At 32.0% G+C, this 27,734-nt stretch overlaps 3 protein-coding genes, 1 long non-coding RNA gene and 2 pseudogenes across 8 annotated transcripts; 1 reads left to right on the top strand and 5 right to left on the bottom strand.

Moving 5' to 3' along the window:
* Positions 1-718: 718 nt before the first annotated feature.
* LOC146956149 (exocyst complex component EXO70H1 pseudogene) lies at positions 719-3,215 on the top strand (annotated as a pseudogene). The gene is made up of 2 exons (XR_015019394.1): positions 719-838; positions 869-3,215. The product of XR_015019394.1 is annotated as an exocyst complex component EXO70H1 pseudogene (transcript).
* A 133-nt stretch (positions 3,216-3,348) lies between these two features.
* Positions 3,349-7,108, bottom strand: LOC146956148 (putative pectate lyase 4). 2 transcript variants are annotated; one of them, XM_085727155.1, is made up of 5 exons: positions 6,761-7,108; positions 5,552-5,903; positions 4,940-5,150; positions 4,766-4,834; positions 3,349-3,921 (listed from the first exon to the last, which is right to left on the bottom strand). In XM_085727155.1, the coding sequence occupies exons 1-5, from the start codon at positions 7,035-7,037 to the stop codon at positions 3,691-3,693; spliced, it is 1,140 nt and encodes a 379-aa protein (XP_085583281.1). In that variant the 5' UTR covers positions 7,038-7,108; the 3' UTR covers positions 3,349-3,690. The 2 variants fall into 2 exon arrangements, with proteins under 2 accessions (XP_085583281.1, XP_085583275.1); XM_085727149.1 differs by having other exon boundaries at positions 4,766-5,150.
* A 587-nt stretch (positions 7,109-7,695) lies between these two features.
* On the bottom strand, positions 7,696-12,045 carry LOC146956147 (uncharacterized; annotated as a pseudogene).
* Positions 12,046-15,399: 3,354 nt separating this feature from the next.
* On the bottom strand, positions 15,400-17,194 carry LOC146956146 (uncharacterized). The gene is made up of 4 exons (XM_085749071.1): positions 17,120-17,194; positions 16,362-16,637; positions 16,179-16,286; positions 15,400-16,098 (listed from the first exon to the last, which is right to left on the bottom strand). The coding sequence occupies exons 1-4, from the start codon at positions 17,192-17,194 to the stop codon at positions 15,688-15,690; spliced, it is 870 nt and encodes a 289-aa protein (XP_085605197.1). The 3' UTR covers positions 15,400-15,687.
* Positions 16,536-19,564, bottom strand: LOC146956145 (rho GDP-dissociation inhibitor 1-like). Of its 3 annotated transcripts, none has more exons than XM_085727118.1 (4): positions 19,359-19,553; positions 19,032-19,253; positions 17,063-17,393; positions 16,536-16,637 (listed from the first exon to the last, which is right to left on the bottom strand). In XM_085727118.1, the coding sequence occupies exons 1-3, from the start codon at positions 19,462-19,464 to the stop codon at positions 17,248-17,250; spliced, it is 474 nt and encodes a 157-aa protein (XP_085583244.1). In that variant the 5' UTR covers positions 19,465-19,553; the 3' UTR covers positions 16,536-16,637; positions 17,063-17,247. The 3 variants fall into 3 exon arrangements, with proteins under 3 accessions (XP_085583244.1, XP_085583252.1, XP_085583248.1); XM_085727126.1 differs by lacking the exon at positions 17,063-17,393 and adding an exon at positions 17,783-17,864 and having other exon boundaries at positions 16,577-16,637; positions 19,359-19,564; XM_085727122.1 differs by lacking the exon at positions 16,536-16,637 and adding an exon at positions 17,783-17,864 and having other exon boundaries at positions 17,260-17,393; positions 19,359-19,557.
* A 5,688-nt stretch (positions 19,565-25,252) lies between these two features.
* LOC146956144 (uncharacterized) lies at positions 25,253-26,413 on the bottom strand. The gene is made up of 3 exons (XR_015019380.1): positions 26,195-26,413; positions 26,021-26,108; positions 25,253-25,938 (listed from the first exon to the last, which is right to left on the bottom strand). It is a non-coding gene; the product is annotated as an uncharacterized LOC146956144 (long non-coding RNA).
* Positions 26,414-27,734: the final 1,321 nt, after the last annotated feature.

The following is a 27,734-nucleotide window of genomic DNA, read 5'->3' as shown; positions in this document are numbered from 1 at the left end:
TTGGTGTTCTCTTTTGTTTTTCTTTTGGTGTTCTATGCTCCTTTTGGGGCCTTGTGGGTGCGTCTCCGGCCCCGTCTGTGGGGTTAGGGGCGTTCTCCTTTATGGTGATTTGTGGGTGTATCGTTTGACGATTGTTTTTGTATATTCTGTACTATTTTGTTCGTTTCTCCTTTCTTTATATATATATATATATATATATATATATATATATATATATATATATATATATATATATATATTTCCCATTCAAAAAAAAAAAAAAAGAAGACAAGAAGACCGACTTATACACAATGCGAAGATGCTTATATCTATAAGGAAAATATTTACTTGAGCATAATCTCAAATAAAAAATATTTGAAAGCACACACAGATATAATTTTACCTTATCTCTTAGTACCATTTCTCTTTTTGAATTTTTATTATTTATACTTATGTTATCAAATAAATTTTATTTGAGGTCATGACATGCAAGAGTTGCCTCTATATATAAACCCTAAACAAATTTTCCTTTGGCAATGTTTACGATATTCTATATATCTGACTTAAATTCCAGCTCGTGCGTGGTATAAAATCCATTCTTCCCCAATTAACGGTTAACTCTTCTTATTTAATATTATAGATAGATAGATAGATAATTAGCTACGCAATGACTACTGAATCAAGTAATTTGTGGAATTGGTTTCGAAGACGGACTTTTGTTTTGGAAAACAAAGCATGCCATATATACAATCTTGAAAACAAATAATCATCCCATAAATACAATCTTAGTCTTTTTGAATTAATAGATACGTTTATTTCCCGGAACTTTCAAGGTCAACACAGAAGCCTCCTCTATTGTGTGAAACCTCGTGTATCCAATTATCCACAGGCGTAAGGAAAATGTGCCAAGCCAAACAACTCTTAAAAGAAAAGTAATCTCATCATTCCACAAATAATTCCAAATCGCAATGGCGTCTGTATACCGTTGCATTGTAATCCACCTCTACATATAATCCTTTAGCTGCAACATTTTACAATGGAAATCATATAATTCCCCAAACAACTTTTATAACCAACTTTGTCTCCCAAAGAACCAAACAATCAAACATGTCCAAACCCAACAGCAACACATACATAACTAAACTATTTAATCTATCACATTTTTCTTTTGTAAAAATGAGAATATTCTGCTTGAAACCTTTAACACCGTGGTTTTCAATATACCGCAACAGATTACCATCCTCAACTTCAAATTCATCCACAACACCTTCAAGCAGAAAAGCTACAACACGAATAGAAGCAGCAGAAGCACTTATACAAAAATGGAACTCCGAAACTTCGGATTATGCCAAAGTAACTTCCCTCTTCTACAACAACAAATGTGAAGCCATTCAGTACATTCACCACGTTAACCAACTTCAAAGAGCCATGCACTTGTTACTCGAGCTCGAACCATCGTCTCCAAAACTCATCCACGCACATAACCTAATGCAAATCGCTATGAAGAGGCTCCAAAATGAATTCTGCCAGATATTAACCATGAACCAGGCATACTTAGACTCTGAATCCTTCTCCGTCGGATCCTTTAGCACTTCTTTCGGTTCTTTTGATGGAGGAACACTGGAAGAAGACGATGATCACGATGCAGAGGATTGTATCTCTGAAGTTGAACGCGTTTCTTCCGATGTGGTGGATGATTTGAAAATTATTGCTGACTGCATGGTTTCTAACGGTTACGGAAAAGAGTGTGTAAACGTTTACACCACGGTTAGAAAATCGATCGTTGATGAAGGCGTTTACAAACTCAATGTGGAGGAAAGAAGTTTCTCGAAGGTGAATAAGATGAACTGGGAAGTTCTTGAGATGAAAATCAACTGTTGGTTAGAGGCAGTTAAGATTTCAGTGAGAACACTCTTTGCTGGAGAGAGAAACCTCTGCGATCGGATTTTCGCTTCAAATTCCATCAGAGAAGCTTGTTTTGGTGAAATTTCAAGGGATGGAGCTACTCTTCTCTTTCGATTTCCTGAACTTGTTGCGAAAACAAAGAAATTGACACGGGAGAAGATTTTCCGTTTGCTTGATATGTATGCCACAATCACCGTGTTGTTACCGGAGATTGAATCGATTTTCTCCTTCAATTCAACCTCCAGTGTTAAATCTCAAGCATATAATTCACAACAAAGACTCGTTGAATCTGTAAGAAATATTTTCGCAGAATTCGAGTCCGCAATCCTGAAGGACTCTTCCAAATCGCTGGCGAATTTCGGTGGTGTTCATTCCCTTGCAACGCAAACAATGCAATATCTTACCAAGCTTACAGATTACAGCAACGTGCTTTCTGAAATATTCTTCGACATTCCTCCGTCGTTGAATTCCCCATTGCCAGAATCTTACTTGTACAGTCCAGAATCATCCAACAACTCGACGGAAATCGAAACTGAATTTTCCATTCGAATAGCGTCGTTGATTCTAGTTCTTCTCTGCAAAATCGACGTCAAATCGAAGCAATGCAAGAACATATCCTTATCATATCTATTTCTTGCAAACAATCTTCAACACGTGGTGGAGAAGGTTCGTGTGTCGAACTTGCAATACGTTCTTGGTGACGATTGGTTGTTGAAGCACATGGAGAAGGTGAAACGGTTGATTGAGAAGTACGAGAGAATAGCATGGGGCGCAGTGGTTGCGTCATTGCCGAAAAATCCAACGACAGCAATATCAATGGCAGAGGCGAGGGCGGTATTTATGAAATTCAATCTGGAATTTGAGAAAGCTTATCAGAAACAGAATTCGTTTGTTATGCCAGAATCAGAACTTCGCGAAGAGATAAAAGCGTCTCTGGGGAGAAAAATAATCCCAATTTATCGCGAGTTGTATGATACACACCGCATTGTGAAAGGATCAAAGAGTGAAATGAATGAATATGTCGTTTTTACCCACGAAGATGTTCAGAGTTACTTGGTGGATCTCTTCTGTGTGGGGAGAGAGCTTAACAATATATAAGTAAAAATGAGTTAAAGAAAGTTGATGTATCTGCTCTCATATACATCAATTTTGTTTTACTCATTCTTGTTTATATTTCATTACAGATAGAGAATTAAATAAACATAAAAATATGCCATGCATTCGATAAATATATTTCACAAAAATGTGCAAGACATGTGAAATAGTACGCATCTAATTAATAAGGTGAGAAACTCGTACGAGGCATCAGAAGTTTGATAGAATTTTGGTTTAATATCCATTTATATTACTTGTGTTTTTGTGTATCTTACTACTTTAATACTCAATAAAAATATTTTTTTGCCTTTGCAAAATAAAATGAAATCAGTTCCTTTAGACAAAAATACAGAAGTGAAAAAAAAAAAATTATTGAAAAACAAAGTACTTTTATTACATTTCTGCATATTCAATGTAAGAAATGTTTTCTCTCAATAAACTTTCTACTTCTTAATCCCAGTCTTAATTATTTGATTGATGTTAGCAAAATCATACTATTATTATTGTAAACTTTCAGGTCTTGAGAGTGTTGGTAAGACCTAGTAGATCATGCTGAAAGCACTTTTACTTATGTATATAAACTATATACACATAACACATGAACTATAAACTAACTTTCTGGGCCTAAAATAGACTTGGGGGCCAGGAAATCAACCACTTCAGCTTACAGTGGTAAGTGAATGTATGCAGTTGCTATAGCTTCTATTCTGCTCAAACGGCTTGATCCGCTGGCCTCGCAACAGATTGCCATCCAGTACAGTGATGAAGAACTTGCTTTAGATCATCTGTTGGAGGTTCCACTGTCCATGTCTGATAGTGTTCACTGGGATGAAACTTGTTACACCCAACATTCTCTGTCATCAGCCCTGATTGAGCACCGTTTATGAATAAGTCGCCTTCAGAAATTATGTGGCCAGTTGCTTCAGCATCCTTGTCTGCTGCCTGCAAAGAGATGTCACCAATTTAATCTTGTTGTTTATCCAAATGAAAAGGTATAAATTATTTTCTCGTGATATTTTGTTAGACATGCAAAGAAAACAATGTCAAATAATAAGCATAAAATGTTTAAGAGAATCTTTAGTTTAGTCAATCAGCAGTCATTACTAGTATTTTCAATCCCCAAGAAGATTAACAAGTAAAATCACAATTTCTTTAGTTATTCAGAAGTCACTATTAGCAATCTTTAGTTTATTCAAACAGCAATCAAATACCAAATTTACCCTCGAGCCTCGACAAGTGGTATGGAAAGTAAAATCTCAGATTCTTCTGTTTTAGCTGTGGCAAAAATGTGTTCAGAACAAACTGGATTCACAACTCTGCCTATGAATGTTAGTATTTGGAAACCTATTCAGCTTAGCTAAAGTTATTCCAGAATAAAACTGCTATAAAAAAAATAGGGAACAAAGCCCTTGAGAGGAACAAGAGGTGAAAGTGTTAAAACTTAAAATGCAGAGTCAAGGCTAAGGAAATAATTAAATCACTAATATCAATGTATAATTGTAAATTGTTACACGATGCAATTGGTTGGATTGCATGACTTAAGAAAAATATCGGCACATCAAGCAAGTAAAAACAAACTCCCAAGTTATCTGATATAAACAAATACAGTAGAAGTGATCAATATCATGAGTGAGTTTTTTCTGTCAAAAAAAAACAATTCATGAGTGAGTTTTTCTCCTAACCATTTTTCAAGTTCTTTTGTAATATTGTTCATAACATAAAGGATTCCAATACAACCTAAAAGGTAAAACATAACTTGGCCACTAAACATAAGAGGCAGACAAACCTTCTCGTGAAGATACTTAAAAGCAACCTTCTTCTGGCCCGCTTCATAGATATTATGTTGTGAGAATATCTGGTATAAACAAATAATGATATGATATGATGATTTTGGAGATATATTAAATACAGTTTTGAAATTCATCCTAATAACAATTTCATTCAATGAACAGATAATCACCTGGGATTCCACACTTGCACAAACAGCATATATGCCCCAATTTCTGGAGTAATTATTGTACAGGTGTACTTTTGCAAATCTAACACGAGGATGCCTCTGTCGAGTACCGTCGAAAAAACAGTGGTGTATGGTAACCTTCATGCATCTATCATCAACATGTTTGGGATCTGATCCAATGAGTATTGTTTTGTCATGCTGATGAAAATGACACCTGCAAACAATGAAGGAATTCAAAACTTCTTCAATAAAACGCTAAATTTATTAGTGCAGACAAGCAATAATAATTTTACACCTATAATACACTGACACAATCTAGACTCTGACACATAGAGACCAATGATAATTTGAAATGGAAACGACTGAATGTCACTACATGCATCAGTGTCAAACACCCATGCGTGCACACATCGTCAATCTGAATTCTCGGTGCTACATAATAAATTGACACAGTCATGCAAACCGAACCATTTGGTAAAGATTATATGGATCATGTTCCGACTTCGTAAATGGGATTCAAAACACTAAGTCAGAATGCATGTTGTCCGTTGGATGGACTAAATTGCCTGACAGAAAATTTCCCGACTACAGAAAATCCAAACCAGTTCATCTCACCTTGAAATAGTAATATCAGTGCTGCCTCGAGTGATATCAATGAGCCCATCTTCAAAATCACTTAAAGTGCAACGATCTATCCATATATGTTTTGAGTTAGGTTTGATCTGAATAGCATCAACATCAGGTCCTCTGCCTCCTTCTATCTCTAAATTACAAATGATTACATGTTCACATTCTTTCAGCCTAAGCCCCTTCCCAGTCAGCTTAATCTTTTGGCCCCTTCCATCAATGGTCTTGTATGATGACACACTCAAGTAAGACGAAAGATGAATTGTACCCGAAACCTCAAAAACAATCCACAAAGGTTCTTTTTTGCGACATCCATCGCGCAATGATCCCGGTCCATCATCTGCATTCATAAAAACCCAATGGATCAATGTTACAGCCGAATTGGTTTAATAAAATCAATAAGTAAATCAACATTCCCGGTTGTCAAAATTGTAATGATCGAGCAATTTAGTCCCTGAAATTTATAAAATAGAAACTAGTCCCTTCAATTTACAGTCGCCTATCAATTTAGACCCTCCATTAAAATACTCCCTCCATCCCACTTTGCAAAACAAAAACAAAAATTGGTCCAAATTATAGGTTACTTTACGATACCAAGTGAAACATTATGATTTTTTCCCTATCATACATACCCTTTACTATTTATTGTTCTCTCTTCTTTCAATTCTTTTAATTTCTCTTTCCAATTTCATTAATGAAAGATAATTTTGTAAAATCACCTATAATCTCTCTTTGTCATAGAAAATAAACTACATTCCTTAGTTTATATGAAATTGTCAGAAAAACTTATAATTTGGAAAGGAGAGAGTATCTCTTCAGTAAACATTCATCAAAACCAATATAAAATCTACGGATTGACTTGAATAGTTTCTTGCTGCATCAAAACAAGCATAGAACTTCAAAAATTGCCGTACTAAATTTGGAAAATTGACTAAATCGATTAATGTTGTTCTATTTCAGAGACTAAATTGCTATTCTGCAAATTTGAGACACTAGCTCTCTCCCTCAAAACATCCCTAAATTGATTGATACTTAAAATTTCAATGACTAAAATTTCCATTTACTCTAAAATCATTGATACACTAAAGTTTTCTTTTATTTGAACTAAGCTAGATTAACTATTAATATTGATAAACTAATCAGAAATTTTAAAAAATACATAAAAAATGCAATAACGAATGGAAAGAGTAAACAAACCTAAGAGGGATGTAACATGATAAAGAGAACCATCAAGTCCACCGATAGCGCAACGGCCAAAACCTTCAGCTTGAGCAGCGAGGGAACGGAGAGAGATGTCGGCGTTAACGTAAGGCAAAGTGGTCATGTTGATGTTGGAATTGGAAGTACCTTGGTTTTGGTTTGGTGGATTATGATGATGTTGAGAGTTTTGGTATTTATAAGGTGGTGGAGGAACCGTGTTGTTAGGGACAGAAAAACGGTGTTTGCGATGATGTCCACCGTGTGCGTTACCCATTTTTGTGGATGATAAATGTTTGGAACTGTTTGTTGTTGGTGTTGTTACTTTCAGTTCTGTTGGATTGTTGTAAAGGAAACTGACACTGTACTTTGTATTTGTTTGGTGGTAACGAATCTAACTTTAATTCTCTGTTGTTAGTTGTAATTGTTACAGTAACTAACCGACACTCTTGTCGTTTTGCCACAACGTTACCAGGTTAGAAACAATTTTTTTTTTTATTTTTATTTTTATTTTTATTTTTCTTTCATGTCATTTTGATCAATTTTTGTTTCTCATGCTTTTAAATTAGAATCTAATAAGTAAATTGAAAAGAAAATATAGTAGTAAGGAATGAAAAGAGGGAACAAAGTAGACATCACAATATTTGATTATACTTTGTTCACCTTAGAGCTCTTCAATATTTGATAAAACTTTGTTCCCCCTTTGACATACCATTATGCGGATTAGGTTTCCCTGCTGTAATGTTTTCACATAGTTGCACGCTGTAACAAATAACATCCGTTGATTTAAGATTGTACGGCTCAGATTTCAACTCAGTTTCAATCATTAAAATAACCTCCGCCATTGATTTGATCGGATGGTTGCCATTTGTTACTGCAGGACGCAGTTACAACAGGCAATCCTATTCCCCATTATGCAGTGTTTTCCATCTCCCATGTCATTACTAATGTCATAAAATTATGTAAGAATGAATAGTGTTAGGATGATTAGTATTATGACGAACAGTATTATGTATGAATAGTAGTAGGGTCTTTTGGCTTGTAAATAAAAGCTTGCACCGGAGTAGTAGCAAACTATAAAGAAAATTCTTTGTTGTGTGAAGTTTCACTAAAAAACTTATCTAAGTGTTTTAGGATTTAGTTGTTGGCACTTTGGTGCTTTTTTTTCCCTTCTTGTAATCACTTTCTATCAATAAAATTCATCCTTCCACTTACTCAAATTTATTTAATCCTCTTATTACTACATATTATCCACTTATTATTACATCTATATCTACCACTAATTCTACTTAGAGCTACGGAAGCAGCGGTGGACCAAACACTAATTCATGAAAAATCATGAGCATGTATATCTACTTAACTTTGTCTAACTTGATTTAAGCTTTTATAATACATATGTTAGAATGTTAGCACTTATGTTTCATTTAGTATTATTTACTATTATGTTTAAGTATTTTCATTTTGAGAAATAGTTAATATAATTATCTACTAATTATGGGTGATATAGAACACTTAAATATTACCAAAGAAGATGGAAATTATGAGGGAAGTATTTTAATTGAACCCACTCTATTTCAAAAATTACAAAAGGAAGATCTAGACTTAATTAAAAATGCTAATATGAAAGGCAAGGAAAAAATTGGTGGAATAATGAAAAGATTCAATCAAAAAGAGAACATTATATACTATGGAAAATTAATTAACGAGACACCTAGGGACATTGCGGATGCTCAAGGATATACATATATTTAGATATTAAATAAGAAGAAACTTATGGAGTTAAAAAGAAATATAAAGAAAGAAGAACATAGGAATAAGATATGATATATTCATATAGGAGTAATACAAGTTTTAATTAAAGCAACTTTTCAAGAAGGAATTAATTCTCCATTAGAACTAGTATAGAATCACAGATCCGGTTGATAAAATACTCGGAGTTGTTGAAGGTAATCTAGCCTATGTCAAATTAAAAATTAAAATACATCCTAAGATAGGAATCCCTTTATACTCATAGATAGAACAAGCACTCACTCTTGAACATAGATTTCTAAGAGGAAATTTAATGAGACTAGGTGATAAAATATTTTCTATCACTTATTGTGTTAATTATGCATTAACAAATTCTCATCATATCATTACTTTTAGAAATAATAATAGAATAGATGTCCCTAGTCTATTTGAAGATATAGGAAAAATTTACTACCTAAAGAGAAATGAAATAACATAATTATGAACTTTTATAAATAAATCAAAGATATTAGAGTTAAAAGGAATAAGGATACCTAAACCAATTAGATTTCAGGAACCAGAAAAAGTTGATAAATTATCTAGTCTAAGTAAAGGAATTAACCACATGTTTAAAAAATAGGAAATGAATAATTTGGAATTAGTCGGACTATCGGTATTCAAATTAGAATTAAGAAAAGAAGTAGTTAGAAAGAATATTAAATATTATACAAAACAATTAGAAAAGTATATTAAAAGAGATATTAGTGAAGAAAGTAGACGGAGGATAGAAAGATTACTCATAAAAGAGGAGAATTTACTAATTCCTTTACTTGATTAGATAATTTATCAATATTATTTTCTTCAACTTTTTATGGTTCAGGAAATCTAATTGGTTTAGGTATCCTTGTTCCTTTTAACTCTAATATCTTTGATTTATTTATAAAAGTTCCTCATTCTGTTATTTCATTTCTCTTTAGGTAGTAAATTTTTCCTATATCTTCCAATAGACTAGGGACATCTATTCTATTATTATTTCTAAAAGTAATACTATGATGCGAATTTGTTAATGCATAATTAACACAATAAGTGATAGAAAATATTTTATCACCTGGTCTCATTAAATTTCCTATTAAAAATCTATATGTTCAAGAGTGAGTGTTTGATCTAATCTTTGAGTAAAGGGATTCCTAATTAGGATGTATTTCAAATTTTAATTTGACATAGGCTAGATTACCTTCAACAACTCCGAGTATTTTACCAACCAGATCTATGATTCTATCATCCTTTAATACTAGTTCTACCGGAGAATTAATTCCTTCTTGAAAAGTTGCTTTAATTAAAACTTGTATTGCTCCTATATGAATATATCCTATCTTATTCCTATGTTCTTATTTATTTATATTTCTTTTTAATTCCACAAGTTTCTTCTTATTTAATAGCTGAATATATGTATGTCCTTGAGCATCCGCAATATCCGTAGGTGTCTCGTTAATTAATTTTTCATAGTATATAATGTTCTCTTTTTGATTGAATATTTTCATTATTCCACCAATTTTTTCCTTGCCTTTCATATTAATATCTTAGTAAAGTCTAGATCTTTCTTTTGTATTTTTTGAAATAGAGTGGGAACAATTAAATTATTTCCCTCATAATTTCCATATCCTTCCCTAATATTTAAGTGTTCTATATCACCCATAATTAGTAGATAGTTATATTAACTAGTTCTCAAAATGAAAATACTTAAATATAATAGTAAAGAATAATAAATGAAACATAAGTGCTAACATTATAAATTGTATAATACAAGCTTAAATTAAGTTAGACAAAGTTAAGTAGATATACCTGTTCATGATTTTTCATGAATTAGTGTTTGGTCCACCGCTGCTTCCGTAGCTCTAAGTAGGATTAGTGGTAGATATAGATGTAGTAATAAGTGGATAATATGTAGTAATAAGAGGATTAAATAAATTTGAGTAAGTGGAAGGATGAATTTTATTGATAGAAAAATTGATTACAAGAAGAAAAAAAAAACACAAAGTGCCAACAACTAAATTCTAAAGGACTTAAACATGTTTCTTAGGGAAACTTCATACAACAAAGAGTTTTCCTTACAACTTGCTACTACTCTGGTACAATCCTTTATTTATAAGCCAAAAAGCCCTACTACAATTCATACATAATACTATTCATCATAGTACTATTCATCCTAACACTATTCATTCTTACATAATTTTATGACATTAGTAATGACATGTCTCCATGCATGGTGGCACTACATTTTCATCATGGCTTCTTCTCCCTTTCTTCATGACACATGTCCTTATACTTGGCACTTGCTTCAGCCTTTCCTTCATGCATGCATCGTTCACAAGCATGATTTATACTTTCTTTGACACTTTAAACATAATTCACTTAAAATGTTTGGCTTGTAATTTAATAACTCCTTGTTCAATGAGTAAAATGGGACTTCAAAACTTGTTAGAAGTTGCATGTCCTTTTCGTTGATTAGTTTGCCACTTGTCTTGCTTAAGATCAACATATTTTTTGTTTTGCTAAGTACCTTAATTTAAGAATTCTTATTAATTGATTGACATTGTGAATATATGATTGCTAATTGATTAGCAATAATCATATTGATTTGTTCTTCACTAAAGTTTTCTTCTCTTTCTTCGTCCATTAGTGGATATTGATGATTGCTTAACCCATTGTAAACACAATGCATGGCTGGTTGAGTAGTAGAGAAATTGTGATATGCTGAGTAAATCTTGAGATAAATAGCTCTTTCTCTTGCAATATTTCTTTTGAACGATTGAACTACATCCTTGAGTGCAACCGGGAACAAACTAATTTCTTCAGAATTTGTGCTTAGATAAATACATTAAGTAAGTCCAAATTGGACCATATTAAATGCTAATATCTGTGAAGCTCCATGAGTGATTATTGCTTTAAGTCCAAAACCATTTCTGCTCACCCTATAAAAACAATTAATTTTTTCTTCATTCGTCCAATTTTTAAGTATATTAAAATTTTCATGAAATTTTTCTTCTGAAAATTGTATTTGAAGTTCATGTTCTTTTCTGGAAATAATTGGAAGATCGTCAAAGGAAGAAGGAATTCTTCCTAAGATTTTCATCGGAGCTCTTTCTGGTGTCTTACTTCTTGTTGTCTCGGAAAAAGTTCTTGGCCCCAAATAAATTTTATTTCTTGATTTTTCTAATTCTTTATGATCCTTCAAAGCCTTCTCCGCCTCTTCCTTTGTAGCATAGGCTCGGTGAGTAACTCCAGAGATCTTTTGGCAGTGTGGGGCTGCCTTGTACCAGTCATAGTAGATTCCTGGAAATGGTCCATTAAAGACCACATACCATTTCTTCAGTTCCTTCACCATAATTTCATCCATTGGACTCTTTCTTTTAATTTGTGACTTTATTAATTCTATCTCTTTTTTCAATTAATTCCATTTCCTTTCCAATCAATTCTTGTTCTTTCAATTTGTGAGCTTTCAGTGCTTCTTTGATTTCAAGTTGTTGAATTAACAATTCTTATGCGCTTCGTTCCATTCTCTTGATAGAATATATGTGAGCACGTTCTTTTCTAGTTTGATATGAGAAATTGAGTAATTATATTCAGCTAGTTTCATCTGCCATTGAATAAGTCTTCCTTATTTATAAGTTCCTTTATGATTTACTAGATTGATGACCCGTGCGCCGCATGGGTCTTATAAGCTGAACTAAAAATAATAAGTTTGAATCCTTTTTTTAGGGAGTTGAAACATAGAAAGAGAATTATAAGTTCAAATATTAATATGTTCCATATTAATTGTAAAGGTGTTTAGTGTGCATAAAAAAAATGGTCTCCATGCGGCTTAATAAGAGATTCACAAATTGAGTATGGTGTTCTGAGACATAAAAAGAAAGTAAACTAAAATACAGCATGTCATTTCCTCCTCTTGTATTAATTCTTTTGCCGTTAATCATCTCCATTCATCATAAAAAGTCTAGGGAATCATCACCCTTTTAGTGAGATGCTTTGATGTCCATGGATATCATGACTCCATGAGTGCTTAAGAATCCCCAATGGCAATATATGATCTTTAGCTCTTGTATCCTTGAGTTGAAAATAGTAAACAAAGTTAATAGGAAGGCAAAAAAACCCCACAACAAAAAACCAAAATAAAATAAATGAGATCAAAAACAACAAATTCACAATAGAAGCATGAATATTGTTTGAGAAATTGAAGCCTCTATTTTAGTTACAAATCAAACCAAGTAACAATCTAAACATATTAGTTTCTTATCTAGGATTGCAAACACATCCAATGAGTTGAAGTAATTGTTAAACTATTATGATTGAATTACAAAAGTCCACATTGAAGAAATTATTACTATAAAGAATATAAAGCATTATGATGAAAAACTAACTAACAACCTTCTTAAAAATGGCTAAAGTTGAAACTGAAATATCCAAACAACTAAAATAATCAAGAAACTTTCCAACATACACATCAAGAGGCATAGAACAATATCTTTAAATTTCTTGATAGGAGGCAGAAGAAATTACCTTAAGTTCATACTGGTGGAGTATTCACAGGGGGTAATGCGGAATATGTGCGAGCCCCCTCGAATGGAAAAAATCCATCAACAATAAAAGCTATGCAAGAACCAAAATCTATTAGAGATATAATGAATGCTCATCTTAAGATGAAGGACTACTTTTCCATGAGGCTTGTTAATATAGTCATAAATCTAAAGTCAAAATGTAGAGTATCATCCGAGGACTACAAAAAAAGTAGCATAAATCCAAATTTATTCCCTCAAAGAAAGCAACAGATTAGTATATATGCTAATTAGAGTTGCAAAAAAGTAAAAATGGAATTTGATAATATGGAAATTCAAAAAAAGTCAACAACCTCAAATTATATAAACCAACCAATTTTCTTAAAACAGATTGGCATGTGATAGATCAATGCCCAAAATAACTTGAATATTGAATGAAAAATATGCATCAATCAATTCACGTAAGCATCATTTTATTTTATTTTTGAAATAGCCAAATTTATTGAAAGCAAGCCTATGCAAGATGCACACGGCTGCCAAGGGACAAAGAAAACATACAAAGGTTACGTATGTATGCAGACAAACCTTAAAACCCAAAAAACACTCCCAATTAAAAACACAATTACAGCTACCAAAAGACCACCATAACAAGACCATTGTTGGCCATATGTGAGCAGACAGCCGTAAAACCTCTCCTTGACAGCAGGGAGACAGCTAAGTTGTGCTTCTATAACAGCCAGCTAAACAGCTCCACCACCAACACAGCTAGGAAAACCACCAGGACAACAGAAACAGCCGATAAAACACGCCAAAAACCACAACAGCTACAACCCTTTAACTCATTAAGACCGGAATTACAGAATTACAATATTCTCCTAGCCCTTATATTCATGTATGAAATCATGTAAAAATGTTTCAATTAATAAAGAAAATGGATTACCTAAACTACATCAACCTCAAAGGGAGAACTGTCCCCAACCAGTTTGACATATGATTGAACAATGCCCAAAATAACTTAAATATTGAATGAAACATGTTACTAAGATTTCAATAGCAAGATAATTTGTCATCTGCATCGCACTGTTGGATCAAGAAATCCTTATTATTCGATTTGAAATTAAAAGATCCAGAACACAATATAGTAATCAAAATTTAACAAATCCATCAACTCTAAATTAAAATTGCAAATAAAAAACAACAAAGGTCATGCCTCATAACAACGAAACCTGGAAGCAATATATAAGAAGATATCTCTATCATTCCTTGTAAAGATAAATACAGTTTATTAAAATGTAGTTGACACTATGATTTCAATTTTATTATAGTCAAATGGCACACGATAAACACATGAAATAATTGATAGATAGAACAATTATACTTACCCAATGGCTTTGAGTTAAAGGGTATCGACACCTGTATAAATAGCAACAAATCAATACTCTTTTTTCCTTTACTTTGCAAAACTGATACATATCAAATCCAAGTTAAGCTTTTTTTTCTCCTTTATCTCATTCCTCTGGCTTTCATTCATATTCATCATCATAAACAACATCATCTATCAATAGACTACTTTCATATTAAGTTGCAGTGGTTCAGCAAGTATGTTATTCACTACATTAATTGTTAGCAAGCAATTAACATATTGGTGTTTATAAAAAAAAGAAATACCATGTGTGGTTCTAGTAAACCATGATTATAAAGTATCAATCATTTTATTTTATTAACATCATTCCTACCAACTAATGAATCTGTTAAAATACACGATAGTAAAATCTGATACTCGTTTGTTACCTCTACAACCTTCTTCCATTGTCGTCCTGAGCAAAACTTGTTCTTAGGAGAATTCGAATTGAAACCAGCAAATGGAGACGATTTGAAGATATGGATTTGATGCATGATTCTATTCTATTCTCACTCTGTTCAATCACTACTAAAAAAATTGGGAATAGAGACGGGCAAAATTCGTCTCTAAAATGAAAAAAATCTGTCTCTATACGTGTTAGAGACGGAATCAGAGACGGAACAAGGTCTGTCGTTGTTTTCGTCGTCTCTAAACACTGTAGAGACGGATTTTCATTTTCCGTGGCTGATCAGAGACGGAATAAATCCGTCTCTAACAAATAGAATCCGTCACCCACACTTTTTTGAAAGTTAAGCAGATTCCGTCTCTACAGAGACGGAAAATACCGTCTCCAATATAAAAAAACCGTCTCTAAAATTGTCACAAAGGTTAAAATTTCCGTCTCTATTAATTAATATTCCGTCTCAACAGAGACAAATTGAAATTCCGTCTCTAAAATGTATTTTTTTTATAATATATTTGCCTCAATATTCTCCATGTTTAGTGCTAAAACAATGTTTAAAATATTACTACATTTAACTCTAACTCTCAAGAATGTCAATAATATTTTGATACCCATCAAGTTAGGAGAAGGGACAAAGTACAGTCATAAAAACAAAACATCACCACATAATATCAAAATATTAAAGGTAACCAAACTAAAGATTATCATCAATCTACCTAGTAGTTACCAAGATAAGTTTACCATCAATCCACTTAGTAGTTACCAACATAAAGTTGTCTAAAATATAAAAGACCATGATATGTTTGATCTAACAAAAGATACCAAAATAAAAGTGACCAAGCTAAAGCTCATCTAACTCGTTGTTACCATTATCGCCTACTCCTTCCGGCTGAATTGAAGTGTTCATATTAGGCAAAATATTCCCAATCATTTGCTCCAAGCGCTCCATCTTCAGTTTTAGCGTTTCTTGTTCAAGATTTTTCTTTTCAAGTTCAGCAGTTAGTGCTTCAATCTTAGCCTCCATAGCAGCAACTTTTTTCGAAGAATCTACATCGGTAGAAATTGAAGGTGATGGTCTCAAAGACTCTTTGACAACAACAGCTTGAGATCCTAATCCAAATATGCGCCCCTTCTTGTTAATGCCTCCAACAATTTCCATATAAATATCATTGTCAATTTCTTCAGTAGGTTGTTGACTACTAATCTCACCACTTTGAGAGTGTTTCTCAAACGTTTGAGTTTGGTACATTTCCTGTAAAAAAGAGTTACTATTAGTAATATAATTTAGATTTATGAAAGATAAAATAAAATAAAAAACAAGTGTATACATACAGCTATCTTAGCTTGTGTTTCATTAAACCACCCATCTGGTTTCCCTTTTGGTCTATGAACTTTGTCGTAAATCTCAAACCATGTTGGTTCCCTATCCAATTCCACTCTCTAAAACATAACCAACAAACAACAAATTAGTATGAACATATTTACATTGTAATTTAAACAAAAAGAATCACCAACCATTCTTTTTCTATGCACTCTAGCAGATATGGATCCTCCACTATGCACATTGTGTCCAACTTTAGACTGCCTATTTTGTTTATTAGTCATAGAATTTTTTTGCCATTTCTCTTCTTCCCATTTAACCTCCAACTGTTTCAAGTTGTCACCAATCCATTCACCTTTATCATAACAACTACGAACCTTGAACAGGGCATTTTTTAATGCCAAAGACCCCCTACTATTAAAGCTCTTTTTAATGTTAGCTTCATCATTTGCAAGCCACTTGAATTTAGCCTACAAACAAAAAAAATGTCATGAAGCTATGTATTTGAAAAGGTAAATCAACTTTCAACCTAAGTAACAATGAAGCTTCATATTTCATATCATATAAATCAAATAGGTTAAAAGAGCAGCAATTCCACTAGGATCATGTTGCACATATAAATAACTATATTTTCCTATTTATATAACTTTCCTCTGCTTGTATATCCCCTATGCTACCAAATACTATCAGATTTTTTTTTTGAACAATGTACTATCATATTATTATACCAAGTACTAACACAAAAATGCATGACTCCAACTATAAGATATCATAATTTCACAATATTCATTGGCAAAGAAACAATTGTTTAAACCTATTTATGTAACTACATTTGTTAGTATATTTCCTATTCTACATGATAGGAAATTTTAAACAACATATATCAAAAAAATACCTTAAAATCATTAAACCAAAGCAACTAATACGAGTTGTTTGAAACCACTAGCATAACCGAACGCCTTTGTTCACCGTGGCTACTCCAGTAATAGTAATCCTCCTTAAATCCCTTCATACAAAGATGTTTCATGACATCGTCAACTAACTGAGGCTTTCTACACTTGCATATTTTACATGGGCATCTCAACTTTCCCACTTTTTTGAAATCATCTTGTGCACAAGCAAACTCAACAAACTCACAAACCCCGACCAAAAACTTATCTGTAACTCTACTATTATCAGGACGCATCCTATTATCCATCCACTTGCGATGTTCAGGAATCTCCATTCTATATTGAAAAATTGGTAGCATGTTAATTATAATAGTTAATAGATTTGTGTTTTTATTTCTCATATTGATATATAATAGCAAGGGGATACAAGAAAATAAAATAGAAAAGCATTCACATTCAAAACTTCAATAAGAATTGAACAAAATATTTAGTGCTAATTAATAACAAAAATCAAAAACATAAAACTGAAAGAAAATAAAAAGGTAGTAAATAGGAACATAATACTTAGTAGATAATTTCCAGCTTTCATAACACAATAGTTCTGTCTAAAATTATTGGCATTTGGTTTCATCTTAATTTTAAGGTGAAAATCAGGTAATCCACATCCAGTAAAACATGGAAGCTGCAATCTAATAACAAATAAAATCTCATTTAAGGTTCATTACCTGTCTGAAAAGAATAACAGGCTCTTATGGCTCAGATCTGACAAGATCCTCTATAGATTTTGTGTAATTGGAAATCAAATCTCTAAAATAGAAGAAAACAGCATGTATTTAGAATCTATGAACATAACCAAACAGAAATATCTAATACAATTTTTACAGACCTTCGTTGATTTTTACAGAATCTATGAAAACATATGAAGTTGTAAAATTACCACAAAGTAAAGGAATTATGAATAAACTGAAATTCACATAGGAAAAACATTACAATTTTTTTTTTTTGAAAAGAGTATCTAAGAAACTAAAATGACATAATACACATGAAATAGGGAGAAGCCTTGATCCCATAACACCATTATCCTGTACAACACAGACACGATACAACACTAACACGTCGACGCCGATAATAATTTGAGAAAACACGTTGACACCGATAATAATTTGAAAAAATGACAATTGAATGCAATCATTCTGAGATTTTGTACATACAGTATACTTGCGTTCAAACAACTTTAAAGAAAATGTTGAACAATAATCTTTGAAAAGTCTAATGGTTTGAATATGCAGAACCTATAATACAAAAAGAAGCAAAGAATTAGCAAATAATAAAACCCAAAAAAGAAGACCAATTTAGGCTCTCTAATCAAAGGCAATCAGTGGATAATGTTATGCCCAACTCAACTACATTCATCACTATTTGTTTATATTAAACTAAATTACACAAAAGGTAAAAGAATTTTTATAAAACAAAAGAAGTATAGTTTCAATTCATCTATGATGTACAATAACTAATTACTACCAAAGAATAGAAAAACCATTTTTGTTAGATTAGACAATTGTGCTAACTACGATAGTCCAACAGTGAGAATCGATTTAATGATAATTACAGCAATCCAAGATACCAATGATCAATTAGAATTATATATTAGATGGGTGTACACTAGGTGTGACTAAAGCAAGTTAATTGCAGAAAAGAAAATAAAACAGAATCCAACATATATTAAGTAAAGTTCCTTATAAAAACATATATTAATCATGCTAGCATACATTACTTGTAGCAATATGAATAGGCATTGATCAGCCAAATGAGTGTCAATCATTATATACAATGTAAGTTTTATTGTGATAGTCTTTTGAACCTGACCCTCAACTTTGAGGATAATAATGTTTTTATAACATGTCAATCACAAAAAACCAATATATACAAGTTTAACTAGTAGCAGGGAAAGAAAAAACAAAAGTAAATGTGTACCTTGAAGCCCCCCTTTCCACATTGTGTTCAAGTAAGTCAAACCAGAGACAAGGTTGTGCATGACACTAAATTGTAGCTTAAGCTGATAGCGAGATCCCTCCCTTAGAGTGAATAGCGTACGGCCATTCTGATTTTCTTCCACAGGCAAAGGTGTAACTATTTCACCGAAATCCTCGGACAGAATTCCAATGGAGTGGAATTTTACTTCAGGATCCAATTGACCTATCAAAGGAAAAAAAACAACTTAAATAAACCCAAGCGAAAATCGTTATTGTTATACAACGCAAACAATCAAGGATCATAGACAGACAAAGTCCTTAAACAAACCATCTAAATCACTTTCCAAGGAACCCAAAAGCTTCTCCTTCCACCTCCTTAGGCTTTCATCCTCATGCAAAACACAATTAACCTCAGATTCATACAAAATAATCATTATTTCGGTACATTATTAGTAGAAGTTACTTTATCAACCAATAATGTAATCAACCTATAAGAAACCAGTTGAATATCATTATATACTGCATTATTAATTCAAGAAAAATTCAATGCGCTGGTCTCAATCAAAGCAAAATAAAACTCAATAAGACATTGTGAACTATACAGCCAAGGCTACTTGTAATGCAAAAACATAAAAAGTAATGATTTGAAACCCTTTGAAAATAGTTGAGCTATTTTGCATAAAGCTTGCAACCATTTCATTTTATTTGGGCATTCAATTGAAAATAATTCAGAAAAAACCAAGAAAAATACAATATTTCCTCAAACCCACGATTTTTTGGTAGAATACAAAAAATCTTACTTACAAACTTCACATAAGAAATTAAGCAACAAAAAACATGAAGGAAAAAAAGTTGAAATTGATAAACATTAAATTACCTAAGATTTTTTACAAAGAATCTCCAATTGGTATCTGGTTTGCCTTTGTAACCCGAAATTGGAATTAGGGTTTGGAATTGGGAATAAGAGAAATTGATGGAAGTGAGCTGTTGGTAATTGAGAAGAAGGATGAATTGGGGTTGTTGGTAACAGGGTTTGGAATTGAGAATAAGAAGAATTGATGGAGGTGAGCTATTGGAAGGAAGAATCGATGGAGGTGAGAACAATGAAGCAAAGGGGAGAACAAAGAACACGTGAAGTGTGAATAAGAGCTATTCTTTGTTGTTATTATTATGTTTGAAGGAAATTATTATTATTATATTATTATTATTATTATTATTAAATAAAAAATAAAAAGAGCACACCAAAGTTATGAGCTGGGCGGACTCCTTAAAAAAAGTGGGCGGGTAATGAAATATTTTGGTTGGAAAAATGAAAAATTTGTTAGAGACGGAATTCAGAGACGGAAATATTCGGAGACAGGCAATTTCCGTCTCTGATAAAAGTTTGACTATTTAAATAACTACTTGACCATTTAGAGACGGACACAGAGACGGAAAACATCAGATACGGAAAAAAATTGTCTCTAATTTCCGTCTCTAAATCTCCTTTTATATCACCAATTAAAAACTAGTCATTTAGAGACGGATTCAAAGACGGAATATTTTTATGACGGAAATTTCCGTCTCTAAAACCGTAACAAATAAATAAAGTATAATTTTCGTCTCCTAATGCTTTTTTCCGTCTCCAATTCCGTCTCTGTTAGAGACAAATCTAATTCCGTCTCTAAATTCCGTCGGTATTTCAGCTTTTTCTAGTAGTGAATCTCGCGATTCTTTGTGGCAATTTCCTGATCCATGTTCCCTGTAACATTCAAAATATAACAATCAAAATCAATAGATTTAATTTGCGGTAATCAATACAGGGAGGAGATATCTGAAATACCGTGTGGTAATCAAACCCTTTGTGGCAACTTCTCTCTAGAGACATATTTTACAGTACAAATATTAAAATAAAATATAAAAGAACTTAAATTTTTTCAAACTTGAAAATTTTACTCGAATGATATCTGAAATAAATAGACATAATCAATAAATCAAAAGGTGGTAGAGATATAAATTTTCAGAAAGAAATGGAAATAGTAAAATTTGAAGCTTACCTCAATCTTTTGGTAGATCAATTTCGTTGAACAGAAGCAAAAGTTGTAACTCGTAAAATTTAAATGAAAGAACAAACATAGAAAGAAGAATATGTTAGAGGAAAAAATGAATGAGAAGAATAGTATCAAAGCAGAGGAGACAGAGAAGGAAGAGAATGACTTAGGATAGAAAGAAGGAAAAGAGAGAAGGATTTGGAAAAAAGTGAATTAGGATTAAAAGAAGGAGAATTTGAATTTCAAAATGATATAATTTGCCTCCACATTTTGGGAATGCTTGCCCTTAGAAGCAATGTTAATTAGATGATTACGAAAATGCCCTTATTGGAGGGCAAATATGTAAAATCACTACTATCTTTTTTTGTTAGATAGATAGTAAATTTGGTCATGATTCATTTTCCCAAAAGCAAAGTTAAATCTTTTATGAGATTCCATTTGTTTGACTGATGTTGCTCGCTACATAGAGAAGATGAATAAGATATGAAAGTTTATAAGAAATTCTCTAAGGGTTTGTGCGCTACTTTGACAGAGTAAGGGCACTTGTAAAAATCTAGAGAGTTGTGTTTGTTCTTCAAGTCTTTAACTCCTTATATAAAAGAAAATCTGAGAGATGTTGGAAAATGTCATCACATAAATTTGAGCCTTTGAGAAACTTGATCAAAGACGTTGGAATGTTTCTTGATTTGGTTAATGACGTTGTAAGGTCATTTGAAATTCATCTGCTTCAAATGAAATTATCCGCTTCATTTCATTTGTCCTTGAATTGTTTTGTTTGTTTTTGCACGTGTTCAGAAGAACACAAATTATACTATCAAAGTCTGATAGTGACCTTCCTTCAAAAGACGACAAAACCTATCAGAGGCTTCTGATGCTAACGTGTCTTCTGAGTTTGAGTCTTCAGAAGCTTCACTCCTTCAAAGTCTTGACAACTTCCGAGTTACTTCCGAGTCTCCAGCTTCTCTATGTATCAGATGCTATTACATGTGCTCATAACTTTGTTCTTTCAAAACAAAAACTTCATTTAACAATTTAAATTTAATTATATGGTCCTACACACTTGAACACATATTAACATATCCAATTGTTCTTTTTTATTTTGTTATCATCAAAACTTCAAAGACATTTTACAAAACTCTTTTTGGTTCAACATACAATAGATTAGGTAACTCGAGACTCAAGAGGGTTTGGTCTTCCGCAGATTCATTTTAACCACCCAAACTGAACTTTGTATACCCACTCAAAATAGAAAAAATCCACCAACGACCTATTGACCGTGTATGAACCGACCTGTTATTTGAATCATAATATAAAATGTTTAGTTACTCTTGGTAATTAAATACATCATCAAAGAGAAAATAAAAGTAAAACCACACAATTAAAGTGGAAGGCGGGTTGGAAAACCCCTTTTTGTTGCTCTGGTCCCACTCCTTACCTCATGAACCATCAAGTTTTTGAATGAATAATTCTGGATCAAAACAAGCTTTAAACAGGTAAATATTTTTACAAAACATGCACAGGGCGCATGACCCTTTGAGCAGGGCGTGTGCCAGAAAAACAATAAAAAAAACCTTTTTTTTTTTTTTTGGTAAACAACAAGCACAAAGCGCGTAGTTTCATGCGTGGGGTACATAGACCAATGCTTTTTTTCTTGTTGTGTAGACTTTGGGATACACGTGGCGAATGGGTCTGTGCGCAAGGTGACTATAGGGAAAAATTCTTTGTTTTCTTCATTCTTCATGTGCTTTTCATCCTTGATACGATTTGGGACTTGTGATAAAAATTTCCCAGTTGTTTTGTCTACAAATCTTCATTGTAATTAATCCTGTAGCTTCTATAACTTCCATGAGATATCTTGACACCTTTTGTAAGCAAAGCGTACAACCTGAGTCAAAGTTCAAGATGGTGGGTCTCGATCAAAGTTCAAGATAGTTTGTTTTGAACCAAGATACTTTGTCAGGATCAACACTAAAGAATACCATATGAAACACAGTCAAGAACACTTCATTTGAATCAAGCTCCAAGGATCCATCAACAAAATCACTCCCTAACAAATATTAGTTTTAAGATCAACCTCATGTATATGATTAAGAAACTACTACATTTATCATCATCCACATCCACTACAATAATTATCCATATCAACTACATTCATCATTCACTGCAATTATCTATCCCACCCATGTCTCAAAGTCCACTACAACATCGTCTAGTCATTAAGCTCCAACCTGTATCATCTTTGAGTGTTTTCCACGCGTTAGATTGTTTGTTAGCTCATTTTAGTGTTCATAGTTTTTAATTTGTGTGTTTTCTGTGTGGTAGCCCGTTTGTTAGGGGTGTGGTTATGGTGCATAAGGAGATCCTTATGCACCGTGCATAATTGCTTTCTACACCCAACATAATTGCTTTCTACACCCTAAGTGAAAGCTTAATTCTAATAAGTAGAGGTGTCAATAGAGCCCCAAATTTCAAAGCCTACTTAAAAAAGCTCCAAGCCCACTAAATCAAAGCCCCATATTATAATTTTTTTCTTAACAATTTATTTATGCAAAATAGTTTATTCGAAATAGTTTATTTATGCAAAACTTATTAGAATGATTTTTTAAAAACCGCTTATTTAAAACAACTTATTTATGCAAAACATCTTATTCCAATCTCATTTTAAAAAGCAACTTATTCAAAACAGCTTATTTATGCAAAAACAGCTTATTCGAAACAACTTATTAGGATCACTTTTTTTAAAACCGCTTATTCAAAACAACTTATTTATGCAAAACAACTTATTTGTGCAAAACAGCTTGTTTATACAAAACAGCTTATTCCGATTTCATTTTAAAAAACAACTTATACAAAACAACTTATTTATGCAAAACAACATATTTATGCAAAACAACTTATTCAAAACAGCTTATTTATGCAAAACAGCTTATTCGAAACAACTTATTTATACAAAACAGCTTATTTGTGCAAAACAGCTTATTTATACAAAACAGCTTATTCCGATTTCATTTTAAAAAACAACCTATTCAAAACAACTTATTTATGCAAAACAACATATTTATGCAAAACAACTTATTCAAAACAGCTTATTTATGCAAAACAGCTTATTCGAAACAACTTATTTATACAAAATAGCTTATTTGTACAAAACAGCTTATTCAAAACAACTTATTTATACAAAACAGCTTATTTGTGCAAAACAGCTTATTCAAAACAGCTTATTTATACAAAACAGCTTATCCGAAACAACTTATTTATATAAAATAGCTTATTTGTGCAAAACAGCTTATTCAAAACAACTTATTTATACAAAACAGTTTATTTGTGCAAAACAGCAAAATAAGCTGTTTTGAATAAGCTTTTTATGAGTTAGAGAGAGAAATGAGTATGGATTATGAGTTTCTTTACTGGAACGTTGTTTAACATGTTATACACTGCAATTATTACTGAAACCATAATTATGGTTTAATGGTTTTGATAATCATGTATGTGAAACCAAGATAAATGTGTAATGATTTTTAATGAAATTATTATTGTTAGATGGTTTTGAATAATGATTAAGATGTTATACACTGAAATTATTACTGAAACCATAATTATGGTTTAATGGTTTTGATAGTCTTCTATGAGAAACCAAAATAATTGTCTAATGGTTTTGCTATGGCTATGGTTTCTGTGAGTTGGTTTCAAAACCATTTTGCTGTGGAAATGGTTTCCGTGAGTTGTACTCCAAAACCATTTTGCAGTGAAAATGGTTTCCGTGAGTTGTACTCCAAAACCATTTTGAAGTGAAAATGGTTTCCGTGAGTAATGCTAACACCAAATCCGAACCGGATTGATCATAAACAACACAATTCATCACAACATTCTCAATAATTCATCAAATCCGAATTCCAGCTTATACTAACAGATTTCACATCGAATCATTTCCCAATTCCAGTGAAAATGGTTTTGTAATCAAAAAATTGTGATAAACATTTAAATCATTATTAAGTAACCACTTAATAGTACACGCTTATAACCTAATGTGAATTAATCAATAAGTAACCACTTTTTTGTAAAGCCTCGTCATCTCTTTTTTATTTCTTACGTTGTAAAACGAATTTCTGACTTTGTCTAAATATAATCGCACTTTAATGGTTTTAATAGACTTATATGTGAAAGAAAAATAATTGTCAAATGCTAAATAAAATAAAAGAATAGTGAAAATTATTATTGACAAATGATTTTAAATAAAAACTATTACTGAAACCATAAGTGTGGTTTAATGGTTTTGATAGTGTTCTACACGAAACCAAACTAATTGTTTAATGGTTTTGCTATGGGTATGGTTTCTGTGAGTTGTACTCTAAAACCATTTTGCTGTGGAAATGGTTTATGTGAGTTGTACTCCAAAACCATTAGATGTACTTAATGGTTTTCTTTGATCCAACATGGTGCATATCACAATCAAAAATAAAAAACATATGGAATTTTCTAACCATAACAGAACATTTTCAAAACCATCAGATTCAGGCACCAACTTTGAATTCTTAGCAACAGAATCACAATTCTCAGAAAAATTCCCAATTTGATTTGGACAATTTCTCAAACCAAGTCCATCATCAATTTTCCCAAATTCAAATCAATCCCTAATCCCTCCAACTCATTACTCCCAATTCTCCTCCTCTTCAACGTCGTCCTTTCACAATCAACGTCGTCCTTTTTCTTCCAAAAATCAAGAATGCAAAGGAACTTGAAAATCTCCAGCAAACTTCATCACCAAACCAATCAAACCCATCATCTATATGTAACCAAAATTGAAAATCATAGCAAGATTCGAATTCAAACACAAAATCATCGGTAGTAACAGTTGACAAATTCCTGAAAGGATGGGACCTGAGAATTGAACCAAAACAAGTGAATGAAATAAAAGTGAAGAAAATATGAATTTCAATCAAAACAGAACACAGTAACATACCTTTGATTTTCTCAATGCGTCTCTTGATTTCTTGTGAACAAGCTTCACAATACATGTGAACTTTCAGAATCACTATCATAACCTTAGGCTGCACCATATAATAAAATAAAAATGATAAAAATGATCCATCACAGATTCAGATAAATTTAAAAAAAAAAAAAATAATTAATTAACCTCTTCAGCTTTCTTTTCTTCCTCTGGCTTAGGTTTCTCTTTCTCTTCAATTTTTTTCTCTTGTTCTGAAGGTGGTTTTGGGATCCGAGAAAGAAGCTCAACTTGTCTATGACTCTTCCTCTGAACTCTTTCAAGAACCTTCAATGGATCCGCTTTTTCTCCTTTAACAACAACCTTGTGAGATTTGCAATCAGTAACCACATCTTTATAATTATAAATCTACACGATTTCACGCATAGCGTTCCGCATTTCAAAATTGAAATCTCTACAAATTCACAATCACGCAAACTTGTCACGAATTACAATACACACATACCTCAGAAGAATAGAGATGATCTGCAATTCCGTTTGGGATCGGCGACCTAGGAATCGAATAAGCTGTTTGTGCAAAATAGCTTATTTTGTGCAAAATAGCTGTTTTGCACAAATAAGCTGTTTTGTATAAATAAGTTGTTTTGAATAAGCTGTTTTGCACAAATAAGCTATTTTGTATAAATAAGTTGTTTTGTATAAGCAGTTTTGTATAAATAAGCTGTTTTGCACAAATACGCTGTTTTGTATAAATAAGTTGTTTCGAATAAGCTGTTTTGCATAAATAAACTGTTTTGAATAAGTTGTTTTGCATAAATATGTTGTTTTGCATAAATAAGTTGTTTTGAATAAGTTGTTTTTAAAATGAAATCGGAATAAGTTGTTTTGTATAAATAAGCTGTTTTGAATAAGCTGTTTTGCACAAATAAGCTGTTTTGTATAAATAAGTTGTTTTGAATAAGCTGTTTTGCACAAATAAGCTCTTTTGTATAAATAAGTTGTTTCGAATAAGCTGTTTTGCATAAATAAGCTGTTTTGAATAAGTTGTTTTGCATAAATATGTTGTTTTGCATAAATAAGTTGTTTTGAATAAGTTGCTTTTTAAAATGAAATCGGAATAAGTTGTTTTCTATAAATAAGCTGTTTTGAATAAGCTGTTTTGCACAAATAAGCTATTTTGTATAAATAAGTTGTTTTGAATAAGTTGTTTTGCACAAATAAGCTATTTTGTATAAATAAGTTGTTTCGAATAAGCTGTTTTGCATAAATAAGTTGTTTTGAATAAGTTGTTTTGCAGAAATAAGTTGTTTAGCATAAATAAGATGTTTTGAATAAGTTGTTTTTTAAAATGAAATCGGAATAAGCTGTTTTGTATAAATAAGCTGTTTTGAATAAGCTGTTTTGAACAAATAAGCTGTTTTGCATAAATAAGCGATTTTGAATAAGCGGTTTTAAAAAAAGTGATCCTAATAAGTTGTTTTGAATAAGCTGTTTTGCATAAATAAGCTATTTTGAATAAGTTGGTTTTTAAAATTAATCGGAATAAGCTGTTTTGTATAAATAAGCTGTTTTGAAGAAGTTGTTTTGCACAAATAAGCTGTTTTGTATAAATAAGTTGTTTTGAATAAGCTGTTTTGCACAAATAAGCTCTTTTGTATAAATAAGTTGTTTCGAATAAGCTGTTTTGCATAGATAAGCTGTTTTGAATAAGTTGTTTTGCATAAATATG

This window comes from Medicago sativa, chromosome 1 (assembly GCF_051527215.1).
Source record: "Medicago sativa cultivar Bolivia chromosome 1, Bolivia_mono, whole genome shotgun sequence".
Taxonomy (NCBI): Eukaryota; Viridiplantae; Streptophyta; class Magnoliopsida; order Fabales; family Fabaceae; genus Medicago; species Medicago sativa.
Note: the sequence above shows the minus strand (reverse complement) of the source record. Positions and strands in the feature narration are given on the sequence as shown.